Source organism: Gekko japonicus, unplaced genomic scaffold, assembly GCF_001447785.1.
Source record: "Gekko japonicus isolate JY-2015 unplaced genomic scaffold, Gekko_japonicus_V1.1 scaffold1562, whole genome shotgun sequence".
Lineage (NCBI taxonomy): Eukaryota > Metazoa > Chordata > Lepidosauria > Squamata > Gekkonidae > Gekko > Gekko japonicus.
In genome coordinates this window covers 305322-319084 of record NW_015169824.1, presented here as the reverse complement: position 1 = coordinate 319084, position 13763 = coordinate 305322, and the positions used below count along the sequence as shown (strand labels likewise).

The window sequence follows — 13763 nt, the reverse complement described above, 5'->3', positions numbered from 1 at the left end:
CGGTGACAGTTTCCATCTGGCTGGCACTCCTCTCTTTTGCCTGTCCTTTCCTGGCTGGTACTCGTATCTTCTGTCTCCCCCCATGAGGCAGTGGCAGAACTGAAGTTTAGCGCCGTCTAATTCATTTAACAGGAGCTGCGGTGGCTCAAGTGGTTAAGACGCTAAACTGCAGGCTGTGGAAAGTCGGTAGTTCAGCAGTTCGAGACCCGGGTGCCGCAGGACGGAGTGAGCTCCCGTCTCTAGTTCCAGCTCCTGCCAACCTAGCCATTCGAAAGCAAGATATTGCAAGTAGATAAATAGATACCACTTAGGTAACAGCGTTCCGTGCGCCTTGGTGTTTAGTCATGCCGGCCACATGACCACGGAATGTCTTCGGACAGCGCTGGCTCTTCGGCTTTGAAACGGAGATGAGCACCGCAACCCTAGAGTCGGACTCGACTGGCTTTCGAGCAAGGGAACCTTTACCTTTAATTCGTTTAACTAATGTCTTCACTGCTTTTAACTAATGTATTTATTGTTTTTAACACTGCAATTATGTGTGAAACCTGTTTTATTGTTGTATACCACCCCGAGCCCTGTTTCATAGGGGAGGGTGGTCTAGAAACCGAATTTAACAAATAAATAAATATCTCACAAAGTCTTTAGCAGTACTTAGGACCAAGTCAAGGATCGTCTCCCCCCCGGTAGGTTTTGTGACCATCTGCTCCATGGCACAGTCACTGAAAGTATCTACAAACCCAATCTCTTTCTGCCGAATTGAACACCTATTGACCTAATCAATGTATGGGTAGTTAAAAATCACTTCTCACCATAGATTTCGCCTTCTCCTTCCAGCCATGATATGAGGTCAGGTTTGGCAGTCACAGCTCCTTTTATCAGGAAAAAAAAAAAGACATGATTATAATTCTCCGTGTACATCCATTCAGCAATTCCAAGCTAGCCGGACTCTACCCCTCCAGACACCATAGGCAACTGTGAGGTACTGCATTTTTTTCTATAGAGGTTAGAACTAAACGAAACCTTCACCATGAGTTTTTAAAAAGTTTTTCTCTCTGTACAGAGAACAGGTAGGAGGGGAGAAGTCAATTCAACTGCTTTCCAGCCTCACTTAAGCTGCACTTTTAGAAATGCTCATAGATCTAGCCAGGGGTCGTTTCGTAGAAAAAGAGCTAGGGGAACTCATTAGCATAACTCATTAGCATATGCCACACCCCCTGACATCACCGGAAGTGTGTCATAAGGCCACACACCCCGCCCCCAACGGTCGCGGCCGCCGCCGCCGACCTTGCAGCTCCACTGCCGAGCCCCATGAGGGGCCCGGCGGTGGACCTGCAAGGCTGGCGGGAGTGCAAGGAAGCCCCGCGAAGGCCCTCTTTGCCCCCAGGCAGGCAGGGGTGGGGAGAGGCATGGAGGAAGCAACTTACCCTCCCTCTTCTCCTGCCTCCTCCTGGCTGAATTAGGGCCGGAAGCGGGGCGACCGGAAGCAGGGGGCGGAGCTTTGTCATGTGCCCCGCCCCCGTACCTCACCCGGGGGAACTGCGATCCCCCGCGATCCCCCCCGAAATGACCTCTGGGTCTAGCAAGAGCCAATGGGATGGTCCAGTCCTCCACCCCCCCAGCCAGACAGGTGATCTCAGGAAGGGAACAGAGATTTGGAGGAATTAAGTACTAGAAACACTTCAGGAAGAAGCTCCTGGAGACTACAGGAAAAGCTTCTTCGACCTGGCCTGACCTGGTCAGTGGGAGAAAGGATAAAACTCCTGAGAGCTGGAAGGAGGCGGTCTTTTCTGGTGATTCTGTAAAGACAAGCAAAAGTCTCAACGGAGGTCTCTGGGAGGCAGCTACTGCCATGTGCTGGCCTGCACACCCGAAAGTGGATTTGAGATAACATCTGGTGACTTTTTAAGCTAAAGAATCTGCCTTCAATTTAACATCAACTAGGGCATGTATAGAGGGAGGGACAGAGGAACTGAATGTCACCCTTTCATTTTGAATCCGTTGCCCAACCTGGTACTATAGCGAGAGTATGCTTGTGAATATTTACTTTTTAATAAATACTTTATAACTTTTAATACTAGTAGTGGTGCTCTATCCCACATAGACCACTCTCTTGGACATGCTACTTTAAATTCCATCTTTCCAGCTTTGAATGTTATCAGGCTGTGCTGCTGAATTGACTGTGGAGTATATGTTCCTTGTTGATGAATATATAGTTCTATATCCCGGATGGGAGACCAGGAGGTTATCACCCAGGCTACTCCTGAGGGAGGCTTGAAAAGATTTGCTCATTGTTTCACTCAATACAGAATTATTGTTCTGGTGGCTCAAGTGGTTAAAACGCTGAGCTGCAGGCTGTGGAAGGTCGGTAGTTCAGCAGTTCGAGACTCAAGTTGAAACATGACGGAGTGAGCTCCCGTTTCTAGTTCCAGCCCCTACCAACCTAGGAGTTCGAAAGCAAGAAATTGCAAGTAGATAAATAGGGACCACTTCGGTGGGAAGGTAACAGCGTTCCGTGCGCCTTGGTGTTTAGTCATGCCAGCCACATGACCACGGAAACGTCTTCGGACAGCACTGGCTCTTCGGCTTTGAAACGGAAATGAGCACCGCAACCCTAGAGTCGGACTCCACTGGCTTTCAAGCAAGGGAAACCTTTACCTTTACCTAAGAGCGACTGAGGAAGAACGTTTAAGGAAACAAGGGAAATAAACCGGGACCTTGTATTGCTGTTACTGGCATCTTTACTCTTCACCGCTGATGTTATTTTTCCTCACTGTGATTGTTATGTCTACATGTAATTACTCTGTATGATTATTATAAGTGCTTTGTTTAGGTTATGATTCTCCTGCTTATAGGATGTTCTGGCTATTTCTTTATTTTATCATTAGGAATATAGAGAGCAGTGTCTGTGACAGGCGTTTTGACCTAATGGTCCTTTGCCTGCCTGCTGCAAAGGCTAAGAACACAAGACAAGCCATGTTGGATCAGGCCAATGGCCCATCCAGTCCAACATTCTGTGTCACAAACTGCCCAAAATCTAGGTGCCATCAGGAGGTCCAGAACTCCAGAAGCCCTCCCACTGTGGCCCCCCAAGCACTAAGAATACAGAGCATCACTGACCCAGACAGAGAGTTCCATCTATACCTTGTGGCTAATAGCCACTGATGGACCTCTGCTCCAGATGTTTATCCAGACCCCTCTTCAGGCTGTCATGCTTGTAGCCGCCACCACTTCCTGCAGCAGTGAATTCCACATGTCCATGCCTCTTTGGGTGAAGAGGTGCTTTCTTTTATCTGTTCTAACCTACTGCTCATTGATTTCATTGGAGTTTCCAGGAGTTCTTGTACTGTGAGAAAGGAAGAAACGTCCTTCTTTCCCTGTTTTCTCTATCCCATGCATAATTTTGTAAACTTCTATCATAGTTCTCATTTCCATTAAAGAGCCCTAACCTGTTTTAACCTTTCTTTATAGGGAAAGTGTTCTATCCCCTCAATCATTTGTGTTGCCCTTTTTTGCACCTTTTCCAATGCTAGAATATCTTTTCTGAGGTGCGGTGACCAGAACCGTACATGGTATTCCAAATGAAGCTGCACCACAGACTTATACATGGGCATTAACTGATACTGGCTCATTTGTTTTCAATCCCATTTCAAAGAATTCCAAGCATAAGACTTGCTTTTTATTGCAGTTGCACACTGAGTCGACGTCTTCAGTGAGTTGTCTACCACGACTCCAAGCTCTCTCCCCTGGTCAGTTACCACCCGTTTGGACCCCAGTTTGGACCCCATCAACATGTATTTATAGTTGGGATTTTTGGCTCCAATGTGATGTACTTCGCACATTTCCACACTGAACCTCATTTGCCATGTTGATGTTGGACTATAAGGAAGGCCGAGCGCCGAAGAACAGATTCTTTTGAACTATGGTGCTGGAGAGTCCCTTGGACTGCAAGAAGATCAAATCAGTCAATCCTAAAAGAAATCAACCCTGACTGTTCCCTGGAAGGCCAGATAATGAAACTGAAGCTGAAATACTTTGGCCACCAAATGAGAAGGGAGCACTCACTGGAGAAGACCCAGATGCTTGGAAAGATTGAAAGTCAAAGAAGACAGGGATGGCAAAGGATGAGATGGTTAGACAGTGTCATCGATGCACCGAACATGAAGTTGAGCAAACTTCAGAGGACGGCGGAAGACAGGAAGGCCTGGCGTGATCTGGTCCATGGGGTCGCGAAGAGTCGGACTCGACTGTGTGACTGAACAACAACAAAAAGCCCACTCACCAAGCCTTAAGAGATCCCTCAAGAGGCTCCTCACAGTCCTCCCTGGTTCTCACTGCCAAGAACTCATTTATGTCATCCACAGACTTAGCCACTTTACTGCTTACTCCCAACTCCAAATCATTAATTAACGAGTTTAAAGCCATCAGACCGAATACGGAGCCCTGCAGTACCCCACTGCTTACCACCTTCCAGTGTGAAAACTGCCTGTTTATACTCACTCTCTGTTTCCTGTTAATTAACCAGGTTTTAATCCTCTTACCCCATGACTGCTGAGTTTACTTAGGAGCCTTCTCTCCTGCTATTGAGGAACTCTCCCATTACATTTTTGATTGCCCATTGTATTCCCAACTTAGGTCAAAAATTTTATCTGGTATTTTATCAGGTTTAAGCTTTTATTCAGTCCCAGAGAAGATTATATTTTTGCTAGCTGATGCCAATGCCGATGTATCTAATAGAATGGCTTTTATTTGCCTTGGCTGCAAGGAAAATACGGGCCAACGCTGTTCCTAGGGGAACTAGCTAATACTGATTTTAGTGGGTATGCTGTGAATTAATTAACTGTTTATAAACTCGGTTTTATGGATTTACAATGTTTTAGACTGTATTTTTATACAATTTTCTATGTTTTATTGCATTCTTCTCTGTTTGTAATGGCCTATGGCTAAATACAATAAAAACCTTCTTTCTCTTACATAGGAGCCTTTGATGAGAAACTTTATCAAAAGTATGGATCAAGAATCATCCATTTAGCCTTTGCAGTTCTATACCTGCTGCCTGTTCAGCTGAGACGGGAAGTTATTTAATATATTTATTTACTAAAACTATAGTCCACCTTTCTCCCTGAGACTCAAAGACAGTGTAAATTGATCATGTTTCACGCGAAGAGACATCTAATAAACACAGTGTAAGTCAATAAAATTAATACGAGCAATCTACTATTATTACCGAAATCTGAAGGAAAAGAGCATATTACTATGATACAGGGTGCGGATATAATGAAAGAAGTGGTATTAAAGCCATAGAAAACAAGGAAGTGATCTCAGGGTGATCTGTGCAGGAAACGGATCATGCGTCCTATGCAAACTGGTATAAACTCCCCATCCCTTTTCTTTAGCAAACAGTGTAAATCCTAAAAGCAAACCCCTTCCTGAACCATTCTATTGTCAGATAGTCCTACGACCTTTGCAGAAGAGCCCTCCTGAACAACTCCATGTTACATAGCATGAGAAATGAAATGAGCATGTGAGCCCACATAAGAGAACATAAGAAGAACCCTGGTGGACCACACTATCTAGTCCAGCATCCTGTCTCACACTGTGGCCAACCAGTTCCTCTGGAGGACCAACAACATGGCATAGAGGCCAAGGCTTTCCCCTGATATCGCTTCCTAACACTGGGATTCAGAGGACGAGTGCCTCTGTATGTGGAGGTTCCGTGTATTCACCAGGCTAATCAACCTATCCTGCATGAATCTGTCTAGTCCCCCTTTAAAACTGTCTATGCCTGTGGCTATCATTACATACACTGGCAGTGAAGAAGAAGAAGAGATTGGATTTATACCCCACCCTTCACTTGGAGTCCCAGAGTGGCTTACAAACTCCTTTCCCTTCCCCTCCCCACAAGAGACACCCTGTGAGGTGGGTGGGGCTGAGAGAACTCTGACACAAACTGCTCTTTTTCAAGGACAGCTGTGCCAGAGCTTGTGATTGACCCAAGGTCACATCAGCAGTTGCAAGTGGAGGAGTGGGGAATCAAACCCAGTTCTCCCAGATTAGAGTCCGCACACTTAACCACTACACCAAACAGTGAATTCCCCATTTTTATCACTCTCTGAGGGAACACTGCTTAGGAGCACTGAACTTCATTTGCCACACTGTCATCTGCTCACTCAATTTGCAGAGATGTCCCTGGAGCTAATCACAGCCAGCCTCCAGGCCACCTCCGCTACCCCTGTAGGGCAGTGCAGGCACACCCCCATCCACAAGCTGGGTGATAACACAGAGGAAGCAATTCTATGGATGGGGTGCCAAATGAGAGTCCAGGCCCTGCTGGCTTTTTGACGGCGTAGCCAATCGAGCCTGGTATCTTATAGGCAGTGACTCCAGAATGAACGTCTTGTGCGTGCTTTTTTTAGCTCCTAATAATAGCTGAGCTGCAGCATTCTGCAGCAACTGGAGCTTCTGAGTTGCCTTGAAGGGGAGACCTATGTCTAATGCATTACAACAGTCCAGTCATGACGGTACAGTGATGTGGATCCAGGTGGTAGGCCAGGACAGGCTAAAGCAGGTAAGTCCAGGGGTGATGCCGCTGGAAGGCAGCTTGTTTTCCTGCTGTATTAACTTGCTTCTGTCAAGAATTCCCAGTCCGGGGGATCCTTGCTATGGGTGGGCAGGGCTCAAAATTACACAACCAACCTGGAGTGTGTGTCCTCATAAACCAGGGGGGGCAGCCTGGCCCCAGTCTGTTAGAGTATCCCTATGATCAGAAGCCAGCAGGCAGACTCTTGATCTTTCTGGGATTAAACCAGAAAGTCGACCCTGCAAGGTCGGCCACTTGCAGAACGAGTTTCCACTATCAGTTAACCACTAGGTGGACACTTTGGTCTAGGTACTGAATTCAGATTGCAACTCTTGAAGCACAGAACAACCAGATATAGTAAAAGTATTTTTTTATTAAAGAGTGCAGGAATGTTTTAACAGAACAGAGCAATGAGCAAGAAAATAATAGAAGTTACATTTTAAGTTCTAGCTACACGGTTAAGAACATAAGAACATAAGAGACGCCAATGTTGGATCAGGCCAAAGGCCCATCCAGTCCAACACTCTGTGTCACACAGTGGCCAGAAATACCAGTGCCATCAGGAGGTCCACCAGTGGGGCCAGGACATTAGAAGCCCTCCCACTGTTGACCCCCCCAAGCACCAAGAAGACAGAGCATCACTTGCCCCAGAGTCCCTAGCTATACCTTGTGGCTAATAGCCACTGATGGACCTCTGCTCCATATGCTTATCTAATTCCCTTTTGAAGCCGTCCATGCTTGTAGCACCCACCACTTCCTGTGGCAGTGAATTCCATGAGTGAGCGGTTAAATCCTAAGGCATAGTTACCAGGTTACGCTTCTTGGGTGAACTCAGGCAATCGTTCCAAGTCTTCTTTGTGTGCCAAGCCAGGGCCTAACCCAACGCAGGACCAACCCATTACCTTCAGGAGAGCTGAAGCTGGCTTGCTCCAACTAACAAAGAACCACTGAAAATGCTAGCTTCTTAAAGTCTAAAGTTGGATCAGCTGGGGGGCCCTCCAGCCAATCCAAAGTCAGACCTTTGAAGTTTCTTGACGTGCAACTGTGACACCAGATGGTTTAGCAGAGAGAGGCAGGGGGCTTCTCTCTGTAGTGTAAATTCAGAACATCAATAAGCAGGAGTGAGATGTGCTTTTGGCGCCACTCTTCCAGGTGACCAAAGGTTCCTTGCCTCTGTTCTTCAAAGTGCAAAGTGACTTGTTAACTTTCCCATGACAACAGTCAGATAGCTCCCTTTTGATCTCTTCCCCCACGTTTCAGACCTAGGGGTGTTTGTATTTCTTTTTTTATTATTTAAACATTTTATTAATAGTCACAACTGGTACTGTTGATAGGAAGCCTGAACCAAAATTTAATACAAGAACAAGATATTGGACTGGAGATCCAAATTCTTGACAGTTCCTCCAGACCTCACATTGGATCCAGTATAACCCCTAAGCTCTTAGTCGCTCATGCCACCGAAAACGGGAAGTACAATATCCTTCAAGGCCTCATCCTTCCCATCTAGCATTGCTTCTGTTTGATCCGATTTAACTTTCAATGTGTTCTCTCTTAGCCATTTAATCAGACAGCAGCTCAAGGCCTCTCAAGCATTGGTCCCCAGTACTTTTGATTACGAAGACCCCTTTTTAATGTCAACAAATCTTGTGGACCCCCCCCCCCCACAATAGTACTCTTACTATTAATATCAGTCAACTGAGGAAATACACAATGAGGAAAAGCTACCAGGAATCTTATATTGCTTTTAAATGAATAGCTATATAATTCATCACAAAAGCATCTACAGACCTTTGAAAAATACTAAGGCGTACATGTGCAAGACATGTTAAAGTACGTTCCAGACACCTGGAACAAAAGATTGTTGTGGGAACTACTGCCCATTGGGCTAGACACTGCAAACCAGTGACTTGACACAGCAGAAGAAAGCTTCATGCTTCTGTACAGTTTGGAGTTACTAGAGTAACTCTGCCTAGAAGAGGGACCTCCAATTTCTTTGAGCCTGGGGGAAGGTAGAAACCTGCCCAAGCTGGATAGAGTTGCAGAACCCTTGCAGAACCCTTTCAATATCTCCCTGGCCTTCTGGGGCCCCCTGCCACAGGTTGGGAATAGAGATGTAAAATTTTCGGAAATTTTGAAGCTCGGGAAAAAAACCATTCCCCCCCCCCAAAAAAACCCAGAAATTTTCAGAAAAATTGAAAAAAATGCTACATTAGCATTTCTTTTGTCTTTTCTAGATTGAAAGTCATTCTGTTACTTTAGGAACATAAAATATGACTATGGACATTTTTACTTGGCATGAAATTATCACAACGAGCATATTAAAAATATAGTGTATCCAAACAATTATTTCAAACAGAATACCCACCCACATGCAAAAACAAAACTGAAACGGCTCTTTTTGTAGCAGGAACTCCTTTGCATATTAGGCCACACCCCACTAATGTAGCCAATCCTCCAAGGGCTTACAGAGCTCTTCTTACAGGAGCTACTGTAAGCTCTTGGAGGATTGGCTACATTAGGGGTGTGTCGCTTAATATGCAAATGAGGACCTGCTACAAAAAGAGCCCAGGAAGAAATGCATCTTGTTCTTGCATTTGAGGGTTCCGTTTGTAACCTAGGACTTGCTTGTCCTCAGTGCACAGAAATTAGATCAATCTGATACCATATATATATATTTTAGAAATGGTTTGAAAAATATTTGAACACCTTGTCTTAAAATATTTTATTCATCATGTTAAAATAAAACGTTCCACAATCAATTTTTTTCTTTTCTTTTTTCAATTTTTCGGAAAAAAACAAAAAGGCTTCAGGAAAAAAAACTGGAAAAAATTGGTTTTTTTCCGAATTTTTCTGGTTTTTTTCCAGGCCTTCACATCTCTAGTTGGGAACCAGGGCACTAAAGCATCACCAGGAAGTTTGGATGGAGAGATATAGACCTTGGTGTCACCAGCTTACTGAAGACAATCAATTCCAGAGGAATGAATCGTTTCTATTGGACTGGACACAGAGCTTGAGTGGTAAGGGGGATGACTGGAATCCCACGGGACACTGATGGCAACTGGCCTCTGAGAGCAAATCTCTGGAACTGTTCCATTAAGAACAATTTAAAACTGTTCAAAGGGCATCCACTGATACCTTATTTGTGCCAGTTTTGGTGTAGTGATTAAGTGCATGGACTCTAACTGAGGAGAATGGGGTTTGATTCCCTACTCCTCCACTTGCAGCTGCTGGATGACCTTGGGCAAGCCATAGTTCTGTCAGAGCTGTTCTCTCACGGACCGTTTTCTCAGAGCTCTCTCAGCCCCACCTACCTCACGGGGTGTCTGTTGTGGGGAGGGGAAGGGAAAGGAGTCTGTAAGCCGCTCTGACACTCCGAGTGAAGGGCGGGATATAAATCCAACCTCCTCCTCATCCTCCTCCACCAGACGTCTCAGGGATGCAGAGCCCGAGAATTGGCTTTCTCAGAGCCCAAGATCCTATCAACATTCATCATGGTCGCTGGGTTGAAACGGTCCATAAATGGACCAGACAATGAACTCAACAGAACTTCTGCCTGAGCTATGCTACAACCAGCATCCAAGTCAGAATGTATTTGAGAAGCTTTATCAGCAAAGACAGCCGACAAAGCTTTACAAAAGCGTCACAACGGATTTCTTACTCCTGAGACAAAAGAGGCTCAGACTGGGGAGGCGACAGATGCTGAGATCTCTGAAACAGTTAGGCTGTGCACAGCTTACTCTAAGTAGGATCTTCTTAATATGTAATTTTAGCAGTGCTAAATGTGTCACGTTACTACTTACGCTATCAATGCTTTCACACTTCTGCCTGGTTCTAGACTCCTACGATCTTAAACCTACAGCATTTTTAATTGAATGTCCCATTTCGTTAATTGCACTGACTCATTCTGGGTCACCCACCTATGTAAAAGGTGGACCATGAATAATCTTAATAACTAAGTAGACGTCACCCGGCCCTCTTCAGGCGAGTCAGCTCCAAGGTATATCTTGGCACCTCTTCTGATGCCCTCTCCTGAGGTTGAGGGAGTGCATGGCGGGGGGGCCCCCCTCTGTGTCAGGAGAACCCTGGACCCTGGCCAGAGATGTAGAGGGGGTGGCAGAGCTTACTAAAAGGACCGAACCACGACCTTCCCCAACAGTGACTTCCTTACACTGAACAGAGAAGAAGTCACAGTCAATGATCCCTCTAAGCTGTGGAGTCTTGTGAGCAAAAATTCTACTTTGTGAGCTACTGGCATCAAAGTTGTGAGCAAGCAATTTGGCTGCTGCATAAATTAGTTTGCTCTGGAGCCCCATCCTTCTTGAGCTAAGACAAAAATGTGTGAGCCAGAGGCTAAAAACTGTGAGCTAGCTCACACTAACTCAGCTTAGAGGGAACACTGGTCACATTCACACCTCACAGCATCAAAGGAGATAGGGAGCCTTACCCAGAGAGGCCACGTTCCCAAAATTCTCCAGCATGACTTCCTTGTAGAAAACTCTTTGAGCTGGGCTCAGCAAGACCCACTCCTTTTTGGTGAAATACACGGCCACCTCTTCAAAGGACACTGGGCCCTGGGAGGAGGAGGAGAAGAAGAATGCAGTTCTTTCCAGCACTGGGAAACCGACCCATGAGAAAACAACAACAAGGGTATTAAAACAGTTTCTGAACAGCAGCAGACAGGAGGGGATCCCAGCTCTCCTTGGGCTCATTCTGGGGGACAGAAGAGTTGCTGGCACTCACAGGGCACGACCAGCCTAGTATCTGCTCTGGCTTCCCCCTCCTTCCTCCAAGAAAGAAGGGAACAGCATGCTGGACCTCTGGGAAGAAGGAACATTTGGCTATGCAAAAGTAGGCTGATATTGGGCCGGTAGGAAGGCCAGGACTTGCCCTCTCGGTTGCTGAAGGAGACACAGAGGTTTTTAACGCCCGGCCCACTTGGACTGCCAGTCAGTGGGCAAGACTGGTCAATGTCCTCCTGGTGAGGGCAGGAGTTATTCTGGGGAGTTGCTTCCAAGCAGAGAGAGGAGCAGATCAGTTGAGACAATCAGCAAAGGGGTGACAGAGTAGGAGGCTTCTTTTCTGTCATGTGCTGGAAAGACAGGAGCACATGAGGCATGAGAGGATGAGGGAGGGCTGACCGTTGTGGGTGTCACCAAGGGAGGAAAACGTAGCATGAGGAAGAGGACTGGATAAGTGAGGGGAAGGAAACAACATTTGCTTCTTCCAGAATCTGTTCCAGCCTGCGGGTCCATGGGAGTCTCCCTCTCTACCAGCACTCAGTTCTGATGAATGCCAGCTGGGTCTCCCAGAGGAGAACACTTGTCCAAGAGCCAAACTCATCCTGAGCAAGTTTTCCTAAGAGATGTTGGACTGATCGAACCAATCATTCAAAATAATTTGGCACTGATAACCTGATCTGATTGACGAGTGTTTGGGGCAGCTTTTCTTGGGAAACGTCTACTTTTTCTTGAGAAGACCCAGCCCCCAGCAGGGCCTCCTTTATGGTGGTTCCCCCAACAGGGGTTACATTCCCCCAACAGAGAGCCAGTTTGGTGTAGTGGTTAAGTGTGCGGACTCTAATCTGGGAGGACTGGGTTTGGTTGCCCACTCCTCCACTTGCACCTGCTGATGTGACCTTGGGCAAGCCCTAGCTCTGATAAAAGCTGTTCTCGAAAAAAGAGCCGTTTGTGTCAGAGCTCTCTCAGCCCCACCCACCTCACAGGGTGTCTGTTGTGGGGAGGGGAAGGGAAAGGAGTTTGTAAGCCGCTCTGAGACTCCAAGTGAAGGGCGGGGTATAAAGCCAATCTCCTCCTCCTCCAACATTGCATTATCTACATTAATCGCACGTACCACATGTGCTGATTTGGGGAGGAGGGACAATTCTTTTCCCTGAAAAAAATGAATGGCTACTACCGCTGGTGACTGAGGGGAACCTCCACATTCAGAGGCATGAATCCTCTGAATCCCAGAGCCGGGAGGAAACATCAGGGGAAGGCCTCTATGCCCTGTTGTTGGCTCTCCAGGGGAACTGGTTGGCCACTGTGTGAGACAGGAGGCTCAACTAGATGGACCATCGGTCTGATCCAGCAGGGCCTATGAAGGCCTCAGCCTCTGTGCCCTGTTGTTGGCCATTCAGAGGAATTGGTTGGCTGCTGTGTGAGCCAGGAGGCTGGACTAGATGGACTACTGATCTGAGCCAGCAGGGCTCTTCTTATGTTCTTAAGAGTCCAAAACACTCTGTGTATGAAAACGGTGATTGTGACTCTCCAAGGGCCACAGACCCTGAAACATTTCTTTTTGCCAGCCACCCAGATTTCATCCAACATCCACTTCCGGATCTTCTGGCCTTCCTATTTTCTGGGGGAGAGAGGCCACCTCCCAACCGTTGTGTCTCACAAACTGGGATTCTGCCAGACCTTCTAAGAAGAATATTACCCCCCCTCAGACTCAAAACTAGCCCCCCACTAGGGTTGCTCTTCGCAGCTTGGAAAATTTTGGGGAGATCTGGAGAGGTACTGGGGAGGGTGTAGTTAGGGGGGGAGAACACATTGCACATTGGAGCCAAAAATCCTACATATAAAATACACATTGATGGGGTCTGAACTGGCAGAGACTGGACAAGAGAGAGATCTTGGAGTCATAGTAGATAACTCACTGAAAATGTTGAGACAGTGTGTGACTGCAATAAAAAAGGCCAATGCTATGCTGGGGATTATTAGGAAGGGTATTGAAAACAGATCGGCCAATATCCTAATGCCCCTATATAAATCAATGGTGCGACCTCATTTGGAATACTGTGTGCAGTTCTGGTCACCACACCTTAAAAAGGATATTATAGCTTTGGGAAAAGTGCAGAAAAGGGCAACTCGAATGATAAAAGGGTTGGAACACTTTCCCTATGACGAAAGGTTAGAGCACTTAGGGCTCTTTAGCTTGGAGAAACGACGACTGAGGGGTGACATGATTAAGGTTTATAAGATTATGCATGGGATAGAGCAGGTAGAGAAAGAGGTACTTTTCTCCCTTTCTCACAATACAAGAACTCGTGGGCACTCCATGAAATTGCTGAGAGGTCAGATTAGAACGGATAAAAGGAAGTACTTCTTCACCCAAAGAGTGATTAACACTTGGAATTCACTGCCACAGGAAGTGGTGGTGGCTACAAGCATGGACGGCTTCAAGAGGG

The 13763-nt window shown here is 46.4% G+C and overlaps 1 protein-coding gene and 1 pseudogene across 2 annotated transcripts in view; one reads left to right on the top strand and one right to left on the bottom strand.

Moving 5' to 3' along the window:
* Positions 1-13763, top strand: part of LOC107115507 — a 259349-nt pseudogene that overhangs the window by 64687 nt on the left and 180899 nt on the right.
* The window catches only part of LOC107115506 (zinc finger protein 420-like), a 157667-nt gene that overhangs the window by 4834 nt on the left and 139070 nt on the right, over positions 1-13763 (bottom strand). The window contains exons 3-4 of one of the 2 annotated variants that reach the window (XM_015417227.1): positions 11022-11148; positions 810-869 (exon numbers count right to left, since the gene is read on the bottom strand). The exons of the other annotated variant lie outside the window; for it this stretch is intronic. Of the exons in view, the coding sequence (XP_015272713.1) occupies positions 810-869; positions 11022-11148 (187 nt within the window). The remainder of the gene's footprint in view (positions 1-809; positions 870-11021; positions 11149-13763) is intronic. 2 annotated transcript variants of the gene reach the window in all.